At 39.3% G+C, this 27,838-nt stretch overlaps 1 protein-coding gene across 2 annotated transcripts in view; it reads left to right on the top strand.

Annotated features, from left to right (window-relative positions):
• The window catches only part of LOC120858540 (protein AMN1 homolog), a 75,168-nt gene that overhangs the window by 19,026 nt on the left and 28,304 nt on the right, over positions 1-27,838 (top strand). For both annotated transcript variants that reach the window (XM_040234669.1, XM_040234670.1), the window contains exons 2-5: positions 18,086-18,218; positions 19,699-19,843; positions 22,278-22,495; positions 22,807-22,863. In XM_040234669.1, coding sequence (XP_040090603.1) covers positions 18,086-18,218; positions 19,699-19,843; positions 22,278-22,495; positions 22,807-22,863 — 553 coding nt within the window. The remainder of the gene's footprint in view (positions 1-18,085; positions 18,219-19,698; positions 19,844-22,277; positions 22,496-22,806; positions 22,864-27,838) is intronic.

Raw genomic sequence — 27,838 nt, 5'->3', positions numbered from 1 at the left:
GAAGCATATATAAGAAATAGTCTAAGTTAACTTTTGCTTAAGTTCATGAAATAATCTAGAGTTTCACTTATGTAGCCTAACTGGTTTTGTTTTCTTGGAGGATTTTCAAGCTTAGTTTCCATTTTATTTTAACACTAGCAAGCAATATGTTGGAGAAGGCGATGGCACCCCACTCCAGTACTCTTGCCTGGAAAATCCCATGGGCGGAGGAGCCTGGTAGGCTGCAGTCCATGGGGTCACTAAGAATCAGACAGGACTGAGCGACTTCACTTTCACTTTTCACTTTCATGCATTGGAGAAGGAAATGACAATCCACTCCAGTGTTCTTGCCTGGAGAATCCCAGGGACGGGGGAGCCTGGTGGGCTGCCGTCTCTGGGGTCGCACAGAGTCGGACATGAATGAACCGACTTAAGCAGCAGTAGCAGCAGCAAGTAGTATATACTAAATGCTAGTTATTGTTATTATTAATTATTTCCCACCAGAAATTGTGCTGGAAATTGCAGTTATAAAGGAAATTGTTTATCTCCAGGAGCTTTCAGTCTATTAATATTGCCACAGAAAAAGTTAAGAATGAGAAGAAAAATTGCTTTAATCTACCAAATGCCTTCTAAAAGAGTAGGATTTGACGTTTATGTTATATCTCATTAACTTCTGGCCCTCAGTCCACAGTCACTTTTCATAAAAGAAAAATCTATTGATTCTCCTTTATGTAGACTCAGACTTGCATAGAGTCCTGAATAAAGTATCTTGTTTTAGTTCTTGGCATAGTTTTTATACTTTATCCAAACAGAATATCTTTTCTGTCAGTAAAGACAGAGTGGTTTGGCATCTGAGAAAGCTGAGCAGCCATGGCACATCAAAGGGTTCTTGGGGCACTTCATAGGTTTCCCAAGGCCCATGGAGGCGGCAGAGGTCTCCTCCACCCACCAACGCCTCAGCCTTCGTCCATGGCATCAGCCTCAGGCTTCACAAAAGTGAAAACAAGCCAGGAGTAAGACAAAACCAGTACAAATAAATCCACAAGTCAAAACAGCTACAGTCAAATTCAAGGAAAGCAAAGAACTTGATAAGCAAAAGTTACCAGAAAGATGGCAGAGTAAAAGGACAAGCACTCATCTTCTCCTACGAGAACTCCAAAGTTGCAACTAATAGCTGAACAACCATTGACAGAAGAATGTTGGATCCCACCAAAAAAAAGATGCCGCCTATCCAGGGGCAAAGGAGAAGCCCCAACAAGACAGTAGGAGGGGCAAAATCATGTTTTGAATCAAACCCCATACCCACCAGAGAGCTCAGAGGGCTCAAACAAAACATTCGCACCAGGACCCAGGGACCCCACAAGAGACTGAGCCAGACCTGCCTTTGAGTGTTTGTCTCCTGTGGGGGCATGGGTCAGCAGTGGCCTGCTGCGAGGACAGCCCCACCATAGAATCACTGAGCGGATAATCCACAAACAGGAGAACAGTTATACCAAAGAATTTCTCACACTGTTGCAAAAGTTCTAGGGCCATAACATATTTCCCAACCTGGGATCCAGTAAAGGGACTGAGAACCCCCAGGGAATTTGACTTTGAAGGCCAGTGGGATTTGATTACAGAACTTCCACAGGACTGGGGCAACACTCTTGGAGGGCACAAACCAAACCTAGTGTGCACCAGGACCCAGAAGAAAGGAGCAGTGACCCAAATAGAGACTGAGCCAAACTTGCCTGTGAGTGTCCAGGAGTCCCTGGGGGAGACGTGGATCGACAGTGGCCGGCCATGGGGTAAGGAGCACTAAATACAACAGTCCTGGCATAAGCCCTTTTGAAGAAGGTCACCATCCCCATACCATAGTTTGGCCTAAGACCAAACTACAGGGAGGAAACAGCCCCACCCATCAACAGAAAATCGGATTAAAGATTTATTGAGCATAGCCCATCAGAGCAAGACCCACATTCCCCCACAGCCAGGCCTTCCCATCAGGAAGCTTCACAAGCCTCCTATCTTTATCCTTCAGAGGGCAGACAGAATGGAAACCACAATTACAGAAAACTAACCAAACTGATCACTTGGATCATAGTCCTGTCTAACTCAGTGAAACTGAGCCATGATGTGTAGGGCCACCCAAGACGGATGGGTTATGGGGGAGAATTCTGACAAGACGTCGTCCACTGGAGAAAGGAGTGGCAAACTACTTCAGTATTCTTGCCTTGAGAACCCCATGAACAGTATGAAAAGGCAAAAAGATATGACATGGAAAGATGAGCTCCCCAGGTCAGTAGATGCCCAATATTCTACTGGAGAACAGTGGAGAAATAGCTCCAGAAAGAATGAAGAGACTGAGGCAAAGTGAAAACAATGCCCAGTTTATACAATTATAATTATATGTGGAAGTGGCAAATAGATTCAGGAGATTAGATCTGCTACATAGAGTGCCTGAAGAACTATGGATGGAAGTTTGTATCCTTGTACCAGAGGCTATGATCAAAATCATCCCCAAGAAAAAGAAATGCAAAAAGGCAAAATGGTAGTCTGGGAAGGCCTTACAAATAGCTTGGAAAAGAAGAGAATCGAAAGACAAAGGAGAAGAGGAAAGATATATCCATCTGAATGCAGAATTTCAAAGAATAGCAAGGAGATTAAGAAAGCCTTCTTAAGTGATCAATAAGAAGAAATAGAGGAAAACAATAGAATGGGAAAGACTAGAGATCTCTTCAAGAAAATTAGAGATACCAAGGGAACATTGCATGCAAAGATGGGCTCAATAAAGGAGAAAAAGAGCAACATATTAACAGAAGCAGAACATATTAGAAAGAGGTGGCAAAAATACACAGAACTATACAAAAAAAGATCTTCATGACTCAGATAATCATGATGGTGTGGTCGCTAACCTAGAGCCAGACATCCTGGAGTGCAAAGTCAAAAGGGCCTTAGGAAGCATTACTATGAACAAAGCTAGTCTAGGTGATGAAATTCCAGCTGAACTATTTCAAATCCTAAAAGATGATACTGTGAAAGTACTGCACTCAATATGCCAGCCAACTTGGAAAACTCAGCAATGGCCATAGGACTGGAAAAGGTCAGTTTTCATTCTAAGCCCAAAGGAAAGCAATGCCAAAGAATGTTCAAAATACTGCACAATTGCACTCATCTCACACACTAGCTAAGTAATGCTCAAAATTCTCCATTCTAGGCTTCAGCAGTATGTGAACTGAGAACTTCCAGATGTTCAAGCTAGATTTAGGAAAGTCAGAGGAACCAGAGGTCAAATTGCCAACATCCATTGCATCATAGAAAAAGCAGGAGATTTCTAGAATATCTACTTCTGCTTCATTGACTACACTAAAGCCTTTGACTGTTTGGATCACAGCAAACTGTGGAAACTTCTTCAAGTGATAGGAATATCGAACCACCTTATCTGCCTCCTGAGAAATCTGTGTGCAGGTCGGTTCAGTTCAGTCACTCAGTCGTGTCCGACTCTTTGCGACCCAATGAATCGCAGCACACCAGGCCTCCCTGTCCATCACCATCTCCCGGAGTTCACTCAGACTCACGTCCATTGAGTCAGTGATGCCATCCAGCCATCTCATCCTTGGTCGTCCTCTTCTCCTCCTGCCCCCAATCCCTCCCAGCATCAGAGTCTTTTTCAGTGAGTCAACTCTTCTCATGAGGTGGCCAAAGTACTGGAGTTTCAGCTTTAGCATCATTCCTTCCAAAGAAATCCCAGAGTTGATCTCCTTTAGAATGTACTGGTTGGATCTCCTTGCTGTCCAAGGGACTCTCAAGAGTCTTCTCCAACACCACAGTACAAAAGCATCAATTCTTCAGCGCTCAGCCTTCTTCACAGTCCAACTCTCACATCCATACATGACCACAGGAAAAACCATAGCCTTGACTAGACAGACCTTAGTCGGCAAAGTAATGTCTCTGGTTTTCAATATGCTATCTGGGTTGGTCATAACTTTTCTTCCAAGGAATAAATGTCTTTTAATTTCATGGCTGTAGTCACCATCTGCAGTGATTTTGGAGCCCCCAAAATTAAAGTCTGACATTGTTTCCACTGTTTCTCCATCTATTTCCCATGGAGTGATGGGACTGGATGTCATGATCTTCGTTTTCTGAATGTTGAGCTTTAAGCCAACTTTTTCACTCTCCTCTTTCACTTTCATCAAGAGGCTTTTTCGCTCCTCTTCACTTTCTGCCATAAGGGTGGTATCATCTGCATATCTGAGGTTACTGATATTTCTCCCAGCAATCTTGATTCCAGCTTGTGCTTCTTCCAGTCCAGCGTTTCTCATGATGTACTCTGCATAGAAGTTAAATAATCAGGGTGACAATATACAGCCTTGATGTACTCCTTTTCCTATTTGGAACCAGTCTGTTGTTCCATGTCCAGTTCTAACTGTTGCTTCCTGGCCTGCATACAGATTTCTCAAGAGGCAGGTCAGGTGGTCTGGTATTCCCATCTCTTTCAGAATTTTCCACAGTTTATTGTGATCCACACAGTCAAAGGCTTTGACATAGTCAATAAAGCAGAAATAGATGTTTTTCTGGAACTCTCTTGCTTTTTCCATGATCCAGTGGATGTTGGCAATTTGATCTCTGGTTCCTCTGCCTTTTGTAAAACCAGCTTGAACATCAGGGAGTTCACAGTTCATGTATTGCTGAAGCCTGGCTTGGAGAATTTTGAGCATTACTTTACTAGCATGTGAGATGAGTGCAATTGTGCAGTAGTTTGAGCATTCTTTGGCATTGCCTTTCTTTGGGATTGGAATGAAAACTGACCTTTTCCAGTCCTGTGGCCACTGCTGAGTTTTCCAAGTTGGCTGGCATATTGAGTGCAGCACTTTCACAGCATCATCTTTCAGGATTTGAAATAGCTGTACTGGAATTCCATCACCTCCACTACCTTTGTTCGTAGTGATGCTTTCTAAGGCCCATTTGACTTCACATTCCAGGATGTCTGGCTCTAGATGAGTGATCACATTATCATGATTATCTGGGTCGTGAAGATCTATTTTGTACAGTTCTTCTGTGTATTCTTGCCACCTCTTCTTAATATCTTCTGCTTCTGTTAGGTCCAGATCATTTCTGTCCTTCATCGAGCCCATCTTTGCATGAAATGTTCCCTTGGTGTCTCTAATTTTCTTGAAGAGATCTCTAGTCTTTCCCATTCTGTTGTTTTCCTCTATTTCTTTGCATTGATCACTGAAGAAGGCTTTCTTATCTCTTCTTGCTATTCTTTGGAACTCTGCATTCAGATGCTTATATCTTTCCTTTTGTCCTTTGCTTTTCGCCTCTCTTCACAGCTATTTGTAAGGCCTCCCCAGACAGCCGTTTTGCTTTTTTGCATTTCTTTTCCATGGGGATGGTCTTGATCCCTGTCTCCTGTACAATGTCACGAACCTCATTCCATAGTTCATCAGGCACTCTATCAGATCTAGGCCCTTAAGAAGCAACAATTAGAATCAGACATGGAACAATGGACTGTTTCCAGTTGGGAAAGGAGTACATCAAGGCTGTATATTTTCACTTTGCTTATTTAACTTCTGTGCAGAGTGTATCATGTGAAATGCTAGACTGGATGAAACACAAGCTAAAATCAGGATTGTTGGGAGAAATATCAATAACCTCAGATATGCAGATGATATCACCCTTATGGCAGAAAGCGAAGAGGAACTTAAAAGCCTCTTGATGAAAGTGAAAGAAGAGAGTGAAAACACTGGCTTAAAACTCAACATTCAGAAAACTAAGATCATGGTATCTGGTCCTATCACTTTATGGCTAATAGATAGGGAAACAATGGAAACAATGACAGACTTTATTGTCTTGGGCTCCAAAATCACTACAGATGGTGACTGCAGCCATGAAATGAAAAGACACTTGCTCCTTGGAAGAAAAGCTGTGACCAACCTAGACAGCATATTGAAAAGTGGAGACATTCCCTTTACTGACAAAGGTCAGTGTACTCTAAACTATGGTTTTTCCAGTAGTCATGTATGGACGTGAAAGTTGGACTTAAAGAAAGCTGAGCACTGAAGAATTGATGCTTTTGAACTGTGGTGTTGGAGAAGACTCTTGAGAGTCCCTTGGACAACAGAGATCAAACCAGTCAATCCTAAAGGAAATCAGGCCTGAATATTCATTGGAAGGACTGGTGCTGAAGCTGAAACTCCAATACTTTGGCCACCTGATTCAAAGAACAATGAGCCTTCATTGGGAAAGACCCTGATGCTCGGAAAGATTAAAGGCAGGACGAGAGAGGATGTGATGATTGGATGGCATCACTGACTCGATGGACGTGAGTTTGAGCAAGCTCCGGGAGTTGGTGAAGGACAGGGAAGCCTGGCATGCTGCAGTCTACGGGGTCGTTAATAGTTGTATTCAACTTAGTGACTGAACTAAACTGAACTGAAAGACACAGTAGGTTAAGAGTAGAAATTAGGCAAACAGACTACCTGGGTTCTATACATACACTTAACATTTGCTATTTATACAGTCTTATGCAAATGATATAACTTGTCTGAATTTCAGTTTTCTCATCTGTAAATGAAAGATCATGGTAATATTACCTGCCTTATTGAACTGCTATGAAGATTAAAAGCCAGTACATGTAAATTCCATGAAATAGTGGTTGGCACATAGTAAGTATTCATTTATATTAGTTATTAATTTTATTTCATACCTACCATGGAAAGCAGTGTAACAAGGGCTTTGTTACCTAAGGCCTGACCTTTTTTCCCTAAGATGTGACTTAATTCCTATCTCTTAGTTCTGAACTCTATTCTAAGGTCCCTTGAGGGTTCCATGCAAATGATCCTCTGAACTTCTGTGGGCAGATTCAAGTCTTCCATCTCTTTGTACCCATCGTTTCTTATTTTTAGGAGTTACTATTCAGGTAAGTACCCTCTTCCAACAACACAAGAGATGACTCTACACATGGCCAATGTGTAGATGGTCACCAGATGATCAATAACAAAATCAGATTGATTATATTCTTTGTAGTCAAAGATGGAGAAGCTATATACAGTTAGCAAAAACAAGACCAGGAGCTGACTATGGATCAGATCATGAGCTCCTTATTGCAAAATTCAGACTTAAATTGAAGAAAGTAGGGAAAACCACTAGACCATTCAGGTATGACCTAAATAAATCCCTTAAGATTATACAGTGGAAGTGACTAACAGATTCAAGGGATTAGATCTGATAGACAGAGTGCCTGAAGAACAATGGATGGAGGTTCCTAACATTGTACAGGAGGTGGCTACCAGAACCACCCCCCCCCCACCAAAAAAGAAAAAAGAAATGCAAAAAGGCAAAGTGGTTGTCTGAGGAGGTCTTAGAAATAGCTGAGGAAAGAAGAGAAGTGAAAGGAAAAGGAAAAAGGGAAAGATATACCCAACTGAATGCAGGGTTCCAGAGAATAGCAAGGATAGATAAGAAAGCCTTCTTAAGTGAACATTGAATGCAAAGAAATAGAGGAAAACACTAGAATGGGAAAGACTAGAGATCTCTTCAAGAAAACCAGAGATACCAAGGGAACCTTTCATGCAAAGATGGGCACAGTAAAGGAGAGAAACAGCAATGACCTCACAGAAGCAGAAAAGATTAAGAAGAGGTGCAAGAATACACAGAAGAGCTATACAAAAAAGGTCTTAATGACATGGATAACCAGAATGTTGTGGTCACTACCTACAGCCAGACATCCTGGAGTATGAAGTCAAGTGGGTTTTAGGAAGCATTACTACAAACAAAGCTAGTGGGGATGATGGAATTCCAGCTGAGATATTCAGTTCCTAAAAGAGGATGCTGTGAAAGTGCTGCACTCAATATGCCAGCAAATTTGGGAAAAACTCAGCAGTCACCACAGGACTGGAATAGGTCAGTTTTCATTCCAATCTCAAAGAAAGGCAATGCCAAAGAATGTTCAAACTATGCCACAATTACGCTCATTTCACATGCTAGCAAGGTAATGCTCAAAATCCTTCAAACTAGGCTTCAACAGCATGTGAACTGAGAACTTCCAGATGTACAAGTTATATTTAGAAAAGGCAGAGGAACTAGAGATCAAATTGCCAAACATCTGCTGGATCATAGAAAAAGCAAGAGCGTTCCAGAAAAACATTTACTTCTGCTTCACTGACTACACCAAAACCTTTGACTCTGTGGATCACAACAAACTGTGGAAAATTCTTAAAGAGATAGAAATACCAGACCACCTTACCTGCCTCCAAGAAACTTGTATGCAGGACAAGAAGCAACAGCTAGAACTGAACATGGAACAACAGACTGTTTCAAAATTGGCAAATGAGTATGTCAAGGCTGTAGTCACTGTGCTCATTTAACTGATGTGGATTGTGCATCATTGAAATGCCAAGCTGGATGAAGCACAAGCTGGAATCACGATTATGGGAAGAAATATCAGTAACCTCAGATATGCAGATGACACCATCCTAATGGCAGAAAGTGAAGAACTAAAGAATCTCTTGATGAAGGTGAAAGAGGAGAGTGAAAAAGCTGGCTTAAAACTCAACATTCAAAAAACTAAGATCATGGCATCCAATCCCATTGTGCATACAGCTAAGTTGCTTCAGTCATATCTGACTCTTTGTGACCCTATGGACTGTAGCCTATCAGGGTCTTTTGTCCCCCAGATTCTCCAGGCAAGAATACTGGAGTAGGTTGCTGTACCCTCCTCCAGGGGATTGAACCCAGCCAAGGATCGAACCCACATCTCTTGCAGCTCCTGCACTGCAAGTGGATTCTTTACCACTGAGCCACCAGGGAAGCCCCCAGTCACGTCACTTCATGGTAGGTAGATGGGAAAACAGTGGAAGCAGTGACCGACTATACTTTCTTGGGTTCCAAAATCACTGCGGACAGTGACTGCAGCCATGAAATTAAAAGATGCTTGCTCCTTGGAAGAAAAGCTATGACAAACATAGACAGCATATTAAGAAGCAGAGACACCACTTTGCTGACAAATGTCTATATAGTCAAAGCTATGGTTTTTCCCATGTTCATATATGGATGTGAGAGTTGGACCATAAAGAAGGCTGAGCACCAGAGAATTGATGCTTTAGAACTGTGGTGCTGGGGAAGACCCTTGAGAGTGCCTTTGACAAAAAGGTCATCAAACCAGTCACTCCTAAAGGAAATCAACCCTAAGTATTCAGTGGAGATAGTGAAGGACAGGGAAGCCTGGCATGCTGCATTCCATGGGGTTGCAAAGAATCAGACACAACTGAATGACTGAACAGCAACAGATTCAGTTAACCATGCGTTTAGAAACACATGGGGCATATGAACCACTATGCCAAAGATAGTTGGAAATAACTAGCATGAAAGAGGTATAGTCTTATGGGACTAGCACAAGTATATAAATAACTATAATATAGGTGGAGTAATGACAAAAAGAGGGATTAACAAATGGAAGTACATTCAAGAGAAAGTAAAAAGAACAAAGTCTGACAAACAGGAAAGTTAGAAATATGTGAGAAGACAGTACGTAGTATTTCTTTCTGGCTGGAAAATACAATAGTGGAATAGTAAGACATAAAGCCAGGTGATTAGGAGCAGAATGTTGGCCACGAGAATGAAATGAGTGTTTAATTTATGTAGCAATGGGAAGTTATTGAAGGTTCTGGAACTATGCTGGGAGCAGAGAGAGAGTCGAATTAGGGAGCAGCTAAGAATAAGGGGACAGGAAACTGTTTTAAAATTTTGGAAAGGGGTAGGAAGAGCCCAAACCGGGAGAAATATGTGATGATGGTCATTGCAAAATTCATTCTGGTAAAAGAGAATTGGAATGTCCATCACTGGGAGAGGTGCCAGTATGCAGTTGCTAGGAGAGTAAAGAATAGATGTGTATGTGTTCACTTGGATGGAACTTGAAAACATAGTGCTTAGTGAAAAAAGATGAAAAGAGAACATATGAAGAAAAATTATCCAAAACATGGAATTAAAACAAAAAGACTGACTACATGACCTTCATTGTCATATTGGAGTATTGTTTCCCATGTTAAGGCCCATATTTTCGGATAATACTTTCTAACCTTTTGGGGTCAAAATATGTTCAGCTTAGTTGTTCAGCAAGCTATTTCTGGAGTTACCTTGGTTTTTGTTACCTTCTAACAAGGTAAGGAACTTGATCCAGAAAAGCAGTCAGCTGTTACTAAGTGCGCTGTTTAGTCCAGAGGAATGGGACTTCTCCATGATGTAAACTGCTTGGTTTACATCCTTACCTAAGTTCATAATCTCTTCACTGGGCCAGCATTTTAACAGCACTGCCTCTGGCTCTGAGATATGGTGAACAGTTTTGAATAAAGGGAACAAAGAAAGACAGAAGTTAAAAATAACTCTGAAGTTTTTAACTTTGTTGACCAGGAATATCGTGATATCGTTAGATAATTATGGAGGAGTGTCTTATCAGGAAAATTAATCAGAACATCCAGTTGAAATAACAAATAGGCAGTTAGAAATATAATTTTTTAAAATTTTAATTCAATTTATTTAAACTAAAAAAAAAACAAACGGTTCAGCTATTTCTCCCCAACCCCTACCCCCAGCTTCTACCTCCAAGAACCACCAGTCTGTTTTCTGCATCCATGAACTTTTGTTTAGGTTTTCTGTTTTGTTTTGTTTTTATACTCCACAAATAAGAGAAGTCATATGGTATCTGGCTTTCTCTGTCTGACATCTCACTTAGCATAATGCTCTCTAGGTCTATCCATGTTGCTGCAAATGGCAGGATATAATTCTTTTTTATGGCTGAGTGATATTTATTGTATATATGCCACATATTTCTTTATACATTTATTCATTGATGGACACTTAGGTTATTTCCATATCTTAATATTGTAAATAAAGTTGCAATGAACATGGTAGTGGAGATACCTTTTCAAATTATTATTTTCATTTTCTTTTCGTCAGTTCAGTTCAGTCACTCAGTCGTGTTCAACTCTTTGCGACCCCATGGACTGCAGCACACCAGGCTTCCCTGTCCATCACCAACTCCCAGAGCTTGCTCAAAATCATATCCATCGAGACAGTGATGCCATCCAATCATCTCATCCTCTGTCGTCCCCTTCTCCTGATTTCAGTCTTTCCAAGCATCAGGGTCTTTTCCAGCCTGATGGGCTGCCGTATGGGGTCGTACAGAGTCGGATACGACTAAAGCGACAGCAGCAGTAGATGGATGCACAACTCTGCAGACTCACTAAAAACCACTGTTATGTCAGTTATATCTTAATAAAGCAGTTACTCCCCAAATGATCCTTTTTTCTAAGCTTTTAACTTTTAGAATAAATGACATAAATTTCTGTTAATGGTAGAACATCTGATTTCAACATCATAACAGAGTTGAAGAGAATGAGAGATGAGAATGTCTAAACTTGTCACCTTTCTTATTCCTTCAGTTCAGTCGCTCAGTCATGTCCTACTCTTTGCGACCCCATGAATCACAGTACGCCAGGCCTCCCTGTCCATCACCAACTCCTGGAGTTCACTCAAACTCACGTCCATCGAGTCGGTGATGCCATCCAAGCCATCTCATCCTCTGTCGTCCCCTTCTCCTCCTGCCCTCAATCCCTCCCAGCATCAGAGTCTTTTCCAATGAGTCTTATTCCTTGCAGTCTATTAAATATGAATTACTTAAAATGTACAAACATAATGATACATAGTTTTGGTAAGTGAGAGTGATATCCATGGAGATGTGTTACCCAGATCACCCTTCAAGGAAGGACTTTCTGCCCACCTTCAGAATCTATCTCTGCTGACTCTGCAGTCACCTCACTTCAAGTCATACTCTTCCCAGAGCAGCCCACATCGATGGCAAGGATATAAAATCCCAGTCAAAACTAGAATTCCTGTTTAAAACCTAGTGTCTCATGCCTTTATTATGCACAGGTATATGGTCTGAATTTTCACTGTTAATATCCTCAGATGGAAAAATACCATTTAACTATGCTTTGGAATTTGTGAATATTCATAAGGCCCTATTATGGTCTAAATGTTTTTGTATCATATGTTGCAATCCTACCCATAAAGGTGATGCCTTTAGTAACTGGAGCCTTTGGGAGGTGTTTAACTCATGAGGGTGGAGCTGTTACCAAAAAGTGTGGGGTCTGGCTGCTCACCACCCAAAATCCAGTAAACATGCTGGGTTGGTGGAAAGGAACATTTGCTTTATTTCACATGCTGGCAACTGGTAGGGAGGTTGAACATATGTCCAAAGGCCAACTCCCCACCCCAAGAAGCAGAGAGTAAGAGCTTTTATACACAGAGTCAGGAGTGGGGGATGCTACACGGAGAAACAGAAGTCATCTCTGACAGTCATCCTCAAATTGGTCATTAGTGGTCTGACCAGTGTCCTCTTGGTTGTTTTCAGTTCAGTTCAGTCCAGTCGCTCAGTCATGTCTGACTCTTTGTGACCCCATGGACTGCAGCATGCTAGGCTTCCCTGTCCATCACCAACTCCCGAAGCTTGCTCAAATTCATGTCCATCGAGTCAGTGATGCCATCTAATCATCTCATCCTCTGTCGTCCCCTTCTCCTCCTGCCTTCAATCTTTCCCAGCATCAGGGTCTTTTCCAATGAGTCAACTCTTTACATCCAGTGGTCAAAATATCAGAGTTTCAGCTTCAGCATCAGTCCTTCCAATGAATATTCAGGACTGATTTCCTTTTGGATAGACTGGTTGGATCCCCTTGTAGCCCAAGGGACTTTCAAGAGTCTTCTCCAGCACCACAGTTCAAAAGCATCAATTCTTTGGCACTCAGCTTGGTGGCTCAGACGGTAAAGCGTCTGTCTACAATGCAGGAGACCCCTGTTCGATCCCTGGGTCGGGAAGATCCCCTGGAGAAGGAAATGGCAATCCACTCCAGTACTATTGCCTGGAAAATCCTAGGGACAGAGGAGCCTGGTAGGCTACAGTCCATGGGCCACTAAGAGTCGGACACGACTGAGCAATTTCACTTTCACTTTTCACTTTCATGCATTGGAGAAGGAAATGGCACCCACTCCAGTATTCTTGCCTGGAGAATCCCAGGGATGGGGGAGCATGGTGGGCTGCTGTCTATGGGGTCACATAGAGTAGGACACGACTAAAGCGACTTAACAGCAGCAGCAGCAGGTTTGTCATAGCTTTTCTTCCAGGGAGCAAGTGTCTTTTAATTGGTTTTAATTGGTTGTTTTAGGTACAATTAATCTTCAGTTCCAAAGTCCATTTGTTACCATTTCTTTGAGGCCAGTTCTAGGAATTGTGACAGCTCATTTCATGGGTACAGTCTGATCATTATGTAGTTAACTTCTTCACCCCTATGTTTTAATATCTATAAAACAGTTCACAGGATATGGCTCAGAATATTATCTGTAGCCTTGAGAAAGAACTAAAGGTCCTTGACCATGCTTAATGCCTACATTATTATTTGGTCTCTTTTTTTCTTTGTTTTCCACATTTCTTACTTCTCTGATTAAACTTTCTCTTTGACTAAAGTTTTCCACAGACAAAAGGCAGACAGAGGACATGGAGTAGGGGTAAGGACGATAGGGTCCTGCTCCATTTCAAAATCTTACAAACTGGATTAGTGTCTTTACAAAGAAGCTCCAGAGAAATCCCTAGCCCCTTCTACCATAAGAGGACACATAGAGAAGGTGCCAGCTGTGAGTCAGGAAGAGAGCCCTAACTCAACCAGCTGGCACTTTGATCTTAGCCTTCTAGCATCCAGAACTGTGAAAATTAAAGTTCTTTTGTTTAACAAATCTATCCAATCTGTGGCATTTTGTTATTGCAATTCAACCAGACAAAGACAGTGTCCTTAAGTGGAGGAAAACTCAGACTTTCACCATGAGGTTTGCTTTCACAACACCAAGAACACAGGATTCTCACGCAAAACTACTTCTGCCAAAGAAGTGTTAACAGTCAAAATTTACAAAGTACCTAAAGAACAAACTAGCATGAAAGAGACTCAACAGAAAATAGGACAATTGACACTTTATTAACTTCAGACAGTAGAATAACTTGAAAGATATTTTAAAACAAATATATTGGAAATGTTCAAAAACAAAGGAACAGTTATTCTTAAGAGATGAATATAGATAAAATAACAGATAAATTTAAAAAAATTAAAAGCCCTAAAAAAGAAAAATGTAGTCATTGAAATAACCACCTAAATTCCCTTGTATCTTTCATAAGAGGTGATAGACTGGACTTTGACCACATCCTGTGTGTTGAAAATAACACCTACTGGTTACCTTCCCCCACGCCACACTTTTTCACAGTTAGCTGAATCTGGGGCCCAGCAGTTACTTTTGAGGTTGTTACTGCAGGTTGGCCTTATCCTGCTACTTGGAGTACTACTGATATGTCAGGGGACATTCAACTTTAAGGAATCAACTTAAAGGAATTGTTTTCTTCCTTTGTGTGCTGTTTCTCAAGGGCCCTCTGTTCCTTATCAGTTCCTGGAAAACAAATGAACAGAGCTGCACGCAGTCCTTAGGACTGAGGTCATGAGACAGAGCACATACATGGATTCCCTTCAGTGACCTTTTACTTTAAACTATTCAGTCACATCCCTATTACTCAGATATGGATTGTCTTTTGGCCCTGTGATGATTGTTATTCACCCGGTTCTGTTTTTGCTCAACTTTATTTTTGCTGCCTAAAGCTTCCTGTATGGGGATATATAAGCACACTCTGCCACAAATAAAGCACCCTTGTTTCACTTGAGACTTGAGTCCCCTGCGTCCCTCTTTTCGTGGTCTCCAGTCCCCAGGTCCCAGTCTATAAAGACCATGACATTGATAGTTGTTCACTCAGTAAGTCATATATCCAACTCTTTGTGACCCTGTGGACTGTAGCACACCAGGCTCCTCTGTCCTCCATTATCTCTGACAGTTTGCTCAGTTTCATATCCATTGAGTCAGTGATGCTATTTAACTACCTCATCCTCTGCCACCCCTTTCTCCTTTGCTTTCAGTATTTCCTTGGATCAGGGTCTTTTCCAATGAGTTGGCTATTGATAATAGCTTTAATTAAGTGCTTTAAGAGACAAATTGAACAGATTAGGTTTTAGCCTCTGTTGGTCAAATTAAAGTAGCTGATAGAGTGGCATACTTCCATGAATATTTGAATTAAGCCAAGAAGTTACTGGGGTGGATTGTTGGAAGAGGTAACACCATGGACCTGCACATTCTTGCACAAGAATGCAGGGCCTTGATTACCTAGGCCATTTCTCAAGGTTGTATTTGTAGTAAACAGCCTTGAGAGATGAAGTATTTTCTCCTTCCAAAAAGAGCAGTCTTGCTTCCAGTTGCTATAAAAATGGTGAACCCCCTCAAGTTCAGTGTTTCTGTCTTGTAATACAACCCACTACATGAGTAAACATCTATCTGGACCGACTTTCCTACATTATACTGTAGGACCTGGGGCATGGATAACCAACACAAACATGAAGCTCCAGCTGCTACTCTTTTTCTTTTTTTCAATTTATTTATTTTTGACTGAGCTGGGTCTTTATTGCTGCCCATGGGCTTTCTCTAGTTGCAGCGACCAGGGGTTACTATGCTCATTGCTGTGGCTTCTCTTGTTATGGAGCACAAGCTCTAGGGTGCACAGGCTCGTGGTTGTGAAGTATAGGGTTAAGTTGCTTAGCAGCATGTGGGTTCTTAATTCTTGGACCAGGGTTCAAACCCCAGTCCCCTGCATTGGCAGGCAGATTCTTAACCACGGAAGAATCCTGGGAAGTTCCCTGGCTACTGCTCTTATCCTGAGCAATAAAGTCATTTTTCACTGACCCAGCATTCTTCTGCCAGCATTCATAAAATGATAATAAAGCTAACTCATAAACTGGTAAGTAGGATCAACTCTCAGATTCTGCGCAACTCTTGACAGTTATAAAAATCAATTACAAGAGAATTTTTAAGTAAAAAATGAAAGGTAAGGGACTTCCCTGTGGTTCAGTGGTTAAGACTCCATTTTCTTACTGCAAGCGGCAAGGCTTCCATCCCTGGTCAGGGAACTAAGATCCCACATGATGCAACTAAGACCCAGCACAGCCAAATAAATAACTATTTTTTTAAAAAATACAAGTATTGCAAACTAAGAATTCTACAGATTTAGTAGAAAGAATAAGAACATAGAAGAATTAAATGATACTAATCAATGAATAATCACCTACACAGTGGCTCAGATGGTAAAGAACCTGTCTGCAATACCAGAGGCCTGGGTTCCCATGGGGGTTGGGAAGATCCCTTGGAGAAGGAAATGTATTCTTGCTTGAAAAATCCCATGGACAGAAGAGTCTGGTAGGCTACAGTCCATGGGGTTGCAAAGTGTTGGACACGACTGAGAGATTAACATCAGCACACATAATATATATATGTGCACATACATGTACATACATGGAGAGAGATATTTAGACACACGTATATAAAACACAGAAAGAGAACATTACAACTCTCAGATAGAAAATACACATTTTCCGAATATTTATAGAGCACATACAAAATCAGTCATGTATTTGACCACAAAAATAGCTCATAAATTTAAGTAAAAAACATAGCAAAATAGATAAAAGATATGAATAGATTATTTTGAGGAAAGAATATCTAGATAGCCAGCAACTTTATAAAAAGATGTTAAACTTACTAGCAATTAGAGAAATAAGAATTAAATTAGTAATGAGATACTAGTTTTCACCCATGATATCTGTCAACATTTAAGAGTAAGCAGGTTGTAAAAATAGTGCTCAGTGAAAAACTAAACAAATCTATGATGAATACCACACACATAAATTAGAAATACGTCCATAGAACAATCATGTTAAAAAGATACGTACAACAAAAGGATACACATTAGGCATTAGAATAATTTCCTAGAGCCGGGGAATGAGATCGGGAAATGGACATAATGAAAATAAATGGAAAAATAAATAAATAAAATAAACATAACATATATTGCTTAGCGATGAAGAGGAAAAGGAACTCTCCAACACTGCTGATGGAAATATGAAGAAAATAATCTGCCAACATATGTTATATCCTAGAAACAGTGGAATGCTCCTCAATAGGGGATGACTAAGTCATCTACACTATGAAATACAATATTTAGCCACTAAAGGAGAATTAAAACTATACATAATGCTTTAAAGAATTATTATTAAATGAAAGAGTTTGTAGAAAAGTGAGTATACACTGATGCCATTCTAAGAAACAGTAATCTCTCCCCACCCCCACCCTAACTTTTAAAAGTATGTGTGAGAACATAGATACATGTGTGAGTGAATGTGTGTGTGTTTGTGTGTGTACAAGCACGGAGGAAAAATAAGAATATACAAGGAATAGCATGAGGAACTAAACTAATGGAAGGGGGAAAGATAGGAGAAAGAAAGGCAGAAGCAACCAAAAGAAGAAAAGAAAAAGACTGCACTAAAAAAAATTCAAGTGTGTATATGTGAAAATATTTGTAGGCAGAAACTAAGAAAGATTTGTATTTATTTAACATACAAGTATCTCAGATAGTTGGACTTTCAGGCCACATATCAATATGAAGCATGTTGGTTGTATGGGTCTTCGTTGTTGCCTGCCTTAATGACTCTGTGATATATAATACTGGCACTAAGTTTATTCTCTCTGATTTGTACTATTTGTGGAATCTTTGTGGTTACAGTTCTTTCTTGGTTCTTATACCTATACAGTTTTTAGGAAAAATAGTGAAAGCAAGTTTGTTGTATTAACACATAATATTTGTCAATTAATAGGCCCTAGTTTAATGTTTACTTAGGAATGTATGTGACTAAAAGCTTGGTAGTAACTGTGTATCTTAGGAATTGGAGAAGACTGACTTAAGAAAAATCCTTTGTCATTCAGAATGCATTTTAGTAAGTGATGGATGCTGAGCAAAAGTTGTAGAGGAAAAGGGCAACTTGTTCATAACTGAGGCTTTTGAATCTTACCAAGCTTAAGTTGTAAATATTCATATAAAATGTGCACCCATTTTTTCTTTCTTGTTTATGAAAGAACTAAGTGCTAACAAATGCATTAAACAAATATTAGGAGTCAATACCTGTATAGTGTAATTTACCATATTGTATTTGTATTTCAGATGCCTTTGGTGCTTCATGAAGAATATTTCTAGATATATCACAGACATTAAGCCTTTGCCACCCAACATAAAAGATAGACTCATCAAAATTATGAGCGTGCAGGGGCAGATAACAGATTCAAACATAAGTGAGGTAAGAAAATATACAACTGTAAAGCAAGCTTATTATATTTTACTGTTGAGCTATGGTTTCAGATTTTTGGAACAATGTTTTATATTAGGATGAGTAATTTTAGAATATACTAAAGTTCTTTTTTTCTCCAGATAACCATAATGTCCTTGTGTAATAGCTTCTAAAATAATCTCCCATTGACTTCCCTGGGGGTCCAGAGGTTAAGACTCAATGCTTCCGATGCAGGGGGTGCAGATTTCATTCCTGGTTGGAGAACTAAGATCCCACATGCTGAGCAGCCAAAAAACAAAATAAAAATTAAAAATCTTCTCCCACTGTTCCAGTTATTCCCCTTGTCTTCATGGTACCAACATCCATGAACTACCTATTTTCAAGAAATGTTAAACTTTTTGGTTAAGTATACCTTAGTAAATCTGGAAAAAATTAAAATGCAGAGCGAAAAAATGAATGGAAAAAAAAGACCCACAAGAAGAAATATGAATGTTACATTGTGACTCTAGGACACAAACCACACCTACATGTAACAGTACAGTGTGCAGTACACTTGGATATTTTCTATTTTATTCTAGTATATCTTATTTCAATTAAAAAATGTTGATCATAGCCTACTAGATTGATTTTATCCATTCAAGGATAACAGTCAGTTAAAAATCATTCTTCTAAACTCTTTTCATTCTTCTTCTGGCCACCTCACTCCATCTAACTTATACTTACTCCCTTTCCCTTTATATATGTTAGTTGCTCAGTCGTGTCTGACTCTTTGCAACCCCCATGGACTGTAGCCCACTAGACTCCTCTGTCCATGGGATTCTCCAGGCAAGAATACTGAGTGGGTTGCCATGCCCTTCTCCAGGGGATCTTCCATATCCAGGGACTGAACCCAGGTCTCCCACATTATAGGCAGATTCTTTACCAACTGAGCTTCCTAGGAAGCCCTTTTCCCTAATTAAGCTAAAATTAACAATTCTGTAAGGGAGAATGTATAGTAAAGCTTCTGGCCTGAATAAAAATACCAGCCTTGCCACTCTTTCTGACACTGAACCTCAGTTCTCTTAATTGTAAAATGGGTTTGCAACTATCATCACTCACTGCCTACAGAGATTAAAGACTTGTACCTGCTGAGCAAAGAGGCACATAGCTAGACTCTCTCATGATAGTCAGAAACTACTGGAAGAGGATAAGCACCCCATTACCTTGGTTCTGCTTCCATATCTAATGGGTTCTTATTCTGTACCAACTGTCTCAGTAGAGCTCTGTGTCCCAACAAGACTTTGGGGACACTATAAGCTGCACCCTCAGTTGGAAGTGGACTTGGTTTTTTCTGCTTTTTGTATCTGTCTTCACGCAAATGCATTTCTGTATTCTTTGCTATAGTTTTTACCTGCCATTTCTCTGTTATGACCATCAAAACACTGAATATGGAATAAATATTTATGTCTGTAGGAAATTTTAATTTTTCAAAATAATGTATGTATTATAGATTTTACATCCTGAAGTCCAAACTCTAGATCTACGAAGCTGTGATATTTCAGATACTGCTCTCCTGCACCTATGTAACTGCAGAAAACTGAAGAAATTAAATTTAAATTCCTCAAAAGAAAACAGAATTTCCATAACTTCAAAAGGTATGTTTATTAACACTACCAATTACGAACAAATTGGTAGAGAACTATTCACCATAGTTTTGGAGCAGAGAAGGGGAGGATATGTTAAAAGATAGTATGAAGATGTCAGTCAGTCAGTTTAGTCACTCAGTCGTGTCCAACTCTTTGCTGCCCCATGGACTACAGCACTCCAGGCTTCCCTGTCCATCACCAACTCCCAGAGCTTGCTCAAACTCATGTCCATTGAGTCGGTGATGCCATCCAACCATCTCATCCTCGGTCATCCTCTTCTCTTCCCGCCTTCAATCTTTCCCAGCATCAGGGTCTTTTCCAATGAGTCAGTTCTGAGAACCTCATGAACAGTATGAAGGTGTCAAAGAAATAGAAACTATATTTATCAATAAAAATATTCAAAATAAGCTAGAGAATCCTAATTAGAACTCTTGCTTATAATCAGTGCTGAAAAGTTAGGAAATACATTGTCACTATTTAAATTTTAAACATATTTAAAATAAACATGGCTAGATAAATATTTTAAATATTTGCCTAGTATAGTGAAATAAGAAATGACCAGTTCATAACTTTGTTAAGACTTTTTTGTTGTAATATTACAACAGAAAGTTAAATCATTAGCAAATATTTACTAGGTTCTCTCCTATCAGCCTGTATAACACATAGTTTTGTAGCCAGAACTGCCTCATTTTGAACTGCACAAAACTTGAAACATGTATTTTCCACTCCTGCTAACCTAAGCATGCCTCAAAACAGTGTTAGACAATGACTAATTGACTAAGAAAGAACTAATCTTGCTTGCTTAATTCCAGATACCAACTTCAAGGACATTGGCAGGGAAGCTGAAACAATTTAGACTATAAGCCAGTCACATAGCAAAATCACCAAACGCCCAGTTCTCTGAAAGCTGTAAAGATCTAACACACACTCCTAAGTTGTTTTCACAGGAAGCAGACCAGATGAAAACTGCTGACTGCAAGCATGTAGACCCCAGACCAGTTGAAACCAGAAGACTGGTGATGTTTGAAACTTCACCTTGATGCCAACCAATCTGAGAACTGTGTATGAACTGCTTGTGTACCTTGCAGCCCCCTCCCTCACATATGCTTTAGAACCTTTATCTCCCAACTGGCAGCTTGGAGATGCTCTTAAGGACGTCAGTCTACCATCTTCCCAGTTTGCCGGCTTCCTGACTAAAGCAACTTTAAGATTTCCACCAACTCTTGTCTCCTGAGTGTTGACCTTCTGAGTGGCAGGAAGCCGAAATTGGGTTTGGTACCGACTTTGTCCAGTTACAGTGTTTTATAACCAGGCAGACTGCATGTATCAGTGTGACTGTTACATGAATTAATGGATTTTTACCATTTTTTAAAAATATAAAATTTTTATTCTTTTCAATATAAGAAAGAGGGAGTTATTTGGCTACCTAGGTTTCTGGAAAATTTTGTAGGTAGTTGGCTCTATTTTACCATTAGCTTGGTTAGCAAGTTAGAATATTCATAATATTGCAAGGAAGCATAAGTTTTAAAATGTTTACACAAATACTGACTCTCTAAAAGAACTTTCATGCTGAATACTAATGAATAAAGTAAGAGTTCTTTCAGTTCAGTTCAGTTCAGTTCAGTCGCTCAGTCGTGTCCAACTCTTTGCGACCCCATGAATCGCAGCAAGACATAGTAAACAATAAAAATGACCTACACATGAATTTACCATCTTCCATTTTGTGTATTTTGCCCATAAAGTTGTCTTTTAACAGTGCTGTAATGTTTGTCCATGACTGAAGGGCCCAGGATTCCTTCAGTACTCTTTTTATTTATATGGCACGTCATCACATACCTGTCACCAAAGTGCTTTTACATCAGTTTAATTGGATTTAAGGGCCTCTCTTCTCTTGACCCTCGGTAAAATTTAAGATTCATCCAGACTAACAGAAGGAGCATGGTGGTAGGAAAGGGTAGAACCAAGGAGGGGAAAACACATAAACATGGGTATGATTTCTAAGGATAAGCATGAAAGCTATTACTTAAGACATTTGCGGCATTTAACTTTTGATTTCTTTTCAGAGTCTACAAGAAAATTAACTTTATTACTTTAAAACTTTTAACGAAAAGGAGATTCATTACTATTTAATTACCTAATTTGGTTCTGAATGATATTTGGTCATTTCTTAAAAGCAAATCTAATCATAAAAAGGCATGTCATTAATTGCAGATATTCTGAAGACTGTACTACAGAGAATATAGAGAATTCTTGAAACATTCTAAAAGAGTTTTAAATAATGACAGACAGCATCACTGGAAAAATAGTTTGTTCCCCATATGAACTACTTTGGAAAAGGCTAATGGGATGTATCAGTACTGGTGATTACTAAAATAAAAATCAGTCACGTTTCTCATATATAAACATCTATAGCTCGTTGATATGGAATTATATTTTCCCTCAGGAATAAAAGCTGTGGCTTCATCTTGTTCTTACCTGCATGAAGCTTCTTTGAAAAGATGCTGCAATCTCACTGATGAAGGAGTCCTTGCTCTTGCACTCAATTGCCGGCTGTTAAAGATCATTGATTTAGGAGGCTGCTTAGGTATTACTGATGTGTCCTTGCAGGCATTAGGAGAAAACTGCGCATTTTTGCAGTGTGTTGATTTTTCAGCTACTCAGGTAAATGAAATAAAACTTGAAATGTAGAGACTGTATGTATTTATTTGCCCAGTATATTTCCATAACTTATCAGAACACAATTTTGTTGTTGTTGCTGAAATTATTGACTTCATATTTTGATAGTTAAATAATTGCAATATAATTTGGCACCCTCTCCTCAATTGTTTTAAGTAAGGGTAGAAGGTATGTGGTGGCTAAAACACATGTTTGCTAAATGGGAGGAAATAAAACAATATCTAAATAATAATTTTTAGAAAAATATGCTTCCATCATCTCCATTTATGTGCTGTGTTCTTTTTCCCTTTGCTTAGGTATCTGACCATGGTGTGGTTGCACTTGTTAGTGGACCTTGTGCCAAGAAATTAGAGGTAATTTAAAAATATTTATAAAGATGATGATAACTGAATTTATATTATCCTCAGAAATTCTTTATTAAACCTAGAAGACAACCAGTGCCTTATTCTCAATTAGGTATTTCCGAGGACTTTTTTCCCTCCACCTCTTTATTCCAGAGTGAAAAAAAAAACTGGTAAAGTTAGGAGATAAAGTCTGCTTTATAAAAACCCATTTTACTTCCAATAAATGTTCTTATCTTCCAGAGGTTTTAACTTCTAATACATTTAAGGATAGTCTTATTATGGATAAAGATAATGAAAATTCATCAATGTAAAATGACATCCTTTAGAGTTTTCATGTCTGACTGATATTTTTACCAGGACTACTTATGCTCTTGCCAGTGTATTTTTCTTGACATCATATTTATTCTTGATCATCTTTTTCTGAATCTATGAAGGCATCCAGAGTATACCACTGTGGCATAAAGATTATTTTGAGCTGAAGATGTCTAAGAAACCACAGAGGTTAAAAAAAAAGACTTTGTCTGAACCGCCTCCCATCCCCCCTCTCTGCCTAAAAGCAGACACTTCCAAAAGAATTCAAATGCCTCAAATCCTTTTTAAGGGAGATTTTCAGATGAGAAATTGCATTAAACAGGCATTGTCAAAAGATTATCATAACTCCCATCTATTTTCCTAAAGGTCCATTTGTCTTCCCTAAAAGTCATTTGTATGACTGTTAAGTATCCTTTCTCCCCCTCCTCTTCCCCTATTAAGATGACAGCATAAACTAAATTCTAGCCATTTCTTTGAACCACGACCTTTGTGAGCTTGTGAATAAATTTTGCCTTTCCTCTTGTTAATCTTATTGTCAGTTTAATTTAAATGCTTCCAAAGACAAATATAAGCAGAGAGAGAAAAAGTTTTTCCTCCCCCAGAAGCCACATTGTGCAGCTGTTTAAAAAGATCTTAAATTAGTGTTCCTCCTTTGTATTCAATGACAGATGTGGCACCTATAACCTGTTTCTAAATATTAAGAAGTCTTTTGTCCCAAGATTTTTATTTTTTTCCTTTCCTAGTTTACAGTGTTTTAGTTTGTTTTTACTCTTAATTAAAAGCTGTGCTTTTCAACAAAAAGTCCCATCAAATCCTTTTTGGAAGTAAGCAACCTGTAAATGAATTATACATGTTAGTAACCACTATTAGAATGGTGATGCCATGTTTTTGCCAAAATATTTCTGCTTGATTTATTGCCCAAAGAATTTTTTTTGTGATGTTTATATGTCTGCATCCTGCTTATATGTATATATATGTGTTTGCATATATAAAATAGCATATATATTTTTATGAATTTTTTCATTAAGAAATTTTGTTTTTAATGAAGTTTCAAATTCCAAATTGCATCCTAACTGTAGGGGCAATAAACTGCCAAAACTTTTACTGTTTTAAATACAAACATTTGTTGAGCACTTAATATGCTATCCTCCATGCTACTGCCTTATATTCATTAGGTTATTTTATTTTTACAACATTATCCTATAATTACCATCAGTTTTATCAAAGCTATCCAACATTTAACCTAGTTTATCACTTCCTAATAAAACCACCAGGAAATTAGTTGTTGTGCAGTGGTAGGGAATATACCTACATATTTACTTTAGCTTTATAAAATAAAGAGTACCTAGGCAGACTGAGGAGAAAATCCAACAACCAGTGCATTGGTCATTGTAATGTTATTGAATTTGTCATTTTTTCAGTTTTCCAAAGCTTATTTCTGTAAGTATCAAAATATTTTAATGAAAATCTTTCTAAAATTTGTTAGAACTTAATTCCTTCCTTAAACAAAGGAACATATTTTAACATTTGACTCATTGCATCTTTGTGACCACAATTTCTGACAAATAGAAGTGCAAACACCTTTATTTTTTTTTAACTGATTCTTCTCTTTTGGGTAATATATATACCTACATTTTTCAGATACCCCATTTTTAACCTGTTGCTTCTAATTTGTTCAGTTCCCGAAAGTTAGGGGCTTCCCTCATAGCTCAAGTGGTAAAGAATCCACCTGCAATGCAGGAGACCTAGGTTCAATTCTTGGGTCAGGAAGATCCCCTGGAGAAGCAATAGGCTACCCACTCCAATATTCTTGGGCTTCTCTTGTGGCTCAGCTGGTTAAGAATCCACCTGCAATGCTGGAGACCTGGGTTTGGTCCCTGGATTAGGAATATCCCCTGGAAAAGGAAAAGGTTACCCACTCCAGCATTCTGGCCTGGAGAATTCCACGGACTGCATAGTCCATGGGGTCTCAAAGAGTTGAACACGACTGAGTGACTTTCACTTTCATTTTCTGGGAAGTTAAATATCAAGGTTGCTAAATAGTTTATAATTTGAAAATATATTTGATTAAAAGTCTAAGAACCTCTCCTAAAGATTGCCATTTAGTAAAAACATATGTTACAGCATTTATGGGCTTCTCTGGTGGCTCAGATGGTAAAGAATCTGCCTGCAATGTGGGAGACCTGGGTTTGATCCGTGGGTTGGGAGGATCCCCTGGCAAAGGAAATGGCTACCCACTCCAGTATTCTTTCCTGGAGAATTCCATGGACAGAGGAGCCTGGCAGTCTACAGCCCATGGGGTCACAAACAGTTGGACACAACTAAGCACCTTTCACACACACACAGCATTAATTGAATGTCAGTATTGACTCTGAAATCTTTATTGGTCTGAGTTCTCAGTGAGAGCAGATCATTTTGTTCATCACTCGGTCATCATTCTATACCTAGGTTTTACTACAGTTCCAGTCACACAGTAGTACCTCAATAAATGCTGTCATATTTTAAACTTTATATCACAGTCATTTTATAGCTTTCTACAATCTTAATGGTTAAACTTTAATTTGCTGTGAAAGAATTATTCATTTATTAAACAAATATTTATTGAGTATCTGCTAAGTTCTAAGCACTGTCAGAGAACAAAATCTGTCCTTGTATCACTTTTCCTTAATTGTTTTTCTGATGTTGGTACTTCAGCTTATTTACAGCTTTTATCTATTGGAAATATCATGTGTTGGGACATATCACTTTTTCTTCCTTTACTATAATTAAGTCCCTAAAACAACACAAGTGGATCAATTCTGCGTCATTGTCTATTGTTGTTCTTCAGTCTCTTAAGTCATGTCCCACTCTTTGTGACCCCATACCATAGCACAGCAGGCTCCTCTGTCCTCCACCATCCCCTACAGTTTGTTCAAATTCATGTCCATTGGTTTGGTGATGCTACCTAACCATCTTGTCCTCTGCTAGCCCCTTCTCCTTTTGCCTTCAATCTTTCCCAGCACCAAAGTCTTTTCCAATGAGTCAACTCTTCATATCAGGTGGCCAAAGTATTGGGGCTTCAGCTTCAGCATTTGTCCTTCCAAAGAATATTCAGGGTTGATTTCCTTTAGGAATGACTGGTTTGATCTTGCAGTTCAAGGGACTGTCATGAGTCATCTCCAACACCACAATTTGAAAGCATCGATTCTTCAGCACTCAGCCTTTCTTGTGAGGACAGAAAAGCCTGGTGTGCTACAGAATGGGGTCGCAAAGTGTGGGACACGACTTAGCAACTGAACAACAATAACATACAATGAGAACAACAGATGGAAGAACAGTGTTCACCTCAGGTTTCATTTAAAGTACATTAAGGGCTTCCCTGGTGACTTAGAGGTTAAAGCATCTGCTTCCAATGTGGGAGACCTGGGTTCGATCCCTGGGTCGGGAAGATCCCCTGGAGAAGGGAATGGCAACCCACTCCAGTATTGCCTGGAGAATCCCATGGATAGAGAAGCCTGGTAGGCTACAGTCCACGGAGTCACAAAGAGTGGGACACAGCTGAGCGACTTCACTTTCACTTTCACTTGCAAGGCATTTAAAAAAAGAAAATATTCAATTCTGGCAAATACAGGTCCTAGGAAAAATTTCAAATTCACAATATAAACTTCATGGGAAACAATATAGCAATGTGAGTTTAGGACCTTTTAACAAACTCTCACATCTGTACATGACTACTGGAAAAACCATAGCTTTGACTATAAGAACCTTTGTCAGCAAAGTGAAGTCTCTGCTTTTTAATATACTATCTAGGTTTGTCATCACTTTCCTTCCAAGCAGCAAGCATCTTTTCATTACATGGCTGCAGTCACCATTCACAGTGATTTTGGAGCCCAAGAAAATATAACCTGTCACTTCTCCTACTTTTTGCCTCCTGTCACTGCTTCCACTTTTTGCCATTAAGTGATGGCATCAGATGCCATGATGTTGTGTTTTTTGAATGTTGAATTTCAAGGCAGCTTTTTCACTCTCCTCTTTCACCTTCATTAAGAGGCTCTTCAGTTCCTCTTCATTTTCTGCCATTAGAGTGGTATCATCTACATATCTGAGGTTGCTGATATTTCTCCCAGCAGTCTTGTATTCCAGCTTGTGCTTCATCCAGCCTGGCACTTTGCATGATGTACTCTACATATAAGTGAAATAAGCAAGGTGAAAATATACAGCCTTGTTGTCCTCCTTTCCTATTTTGGACTGACCCATTATTCCATGTCTGTTTCCGATTGTTGTTTCTGACCTGCACACAGGTTTCTCAGGAGGCAGGTCAGGTGGTCTGCTACTCTCATCTCTTTAATAATTTTCTGCAGTTCCACACAGTCAAAGGCTTTAGCATAGTTGATGAGGCAGAAGTACATGTTTTTTTTGAACTCCCTTGCCTTCTCCATGATCCAAAGAATGTTGCCAATTTGATCTCTGGTTCCTCTGCCTTTTCTAAACCCAGCCTGTACATCTGAAGTTTCTTTGTTCACGTACTGCTGAAGCCTAGCTTGAAGAATTTTGAACACTGCCTTGATAGTATGTGAAATGAGTGCAATTGTATGGTAGTTGGAATATTCTTTAGCATTGCCCTTCTGTGGGATTGAAATGAAAACTGAACTTTTCCAGGCCTGTGGCCACTACTGAGTTTTCCAAATTTGCC

The sequence above is a fragment of the Oryx dammah genome, unplaced genomic scaffold (assembly GCF_014754425.2).
Source record: "Oryx dammah isolate SB20612 unplaced genomic scaffold, SCBI_Odam_1.1 HiC_scaffold_29, whole genome shotgun sequence".
NCBI classification, from domain to species: Eukaryota; Metazoa; Chordata; class Mammalia; order Artiodactyla; family Bovidae; genus Oryx; species Oryx dammah.
This window is presented reverse-complemented; position numbering and strand designations above follow the sequence as displayed.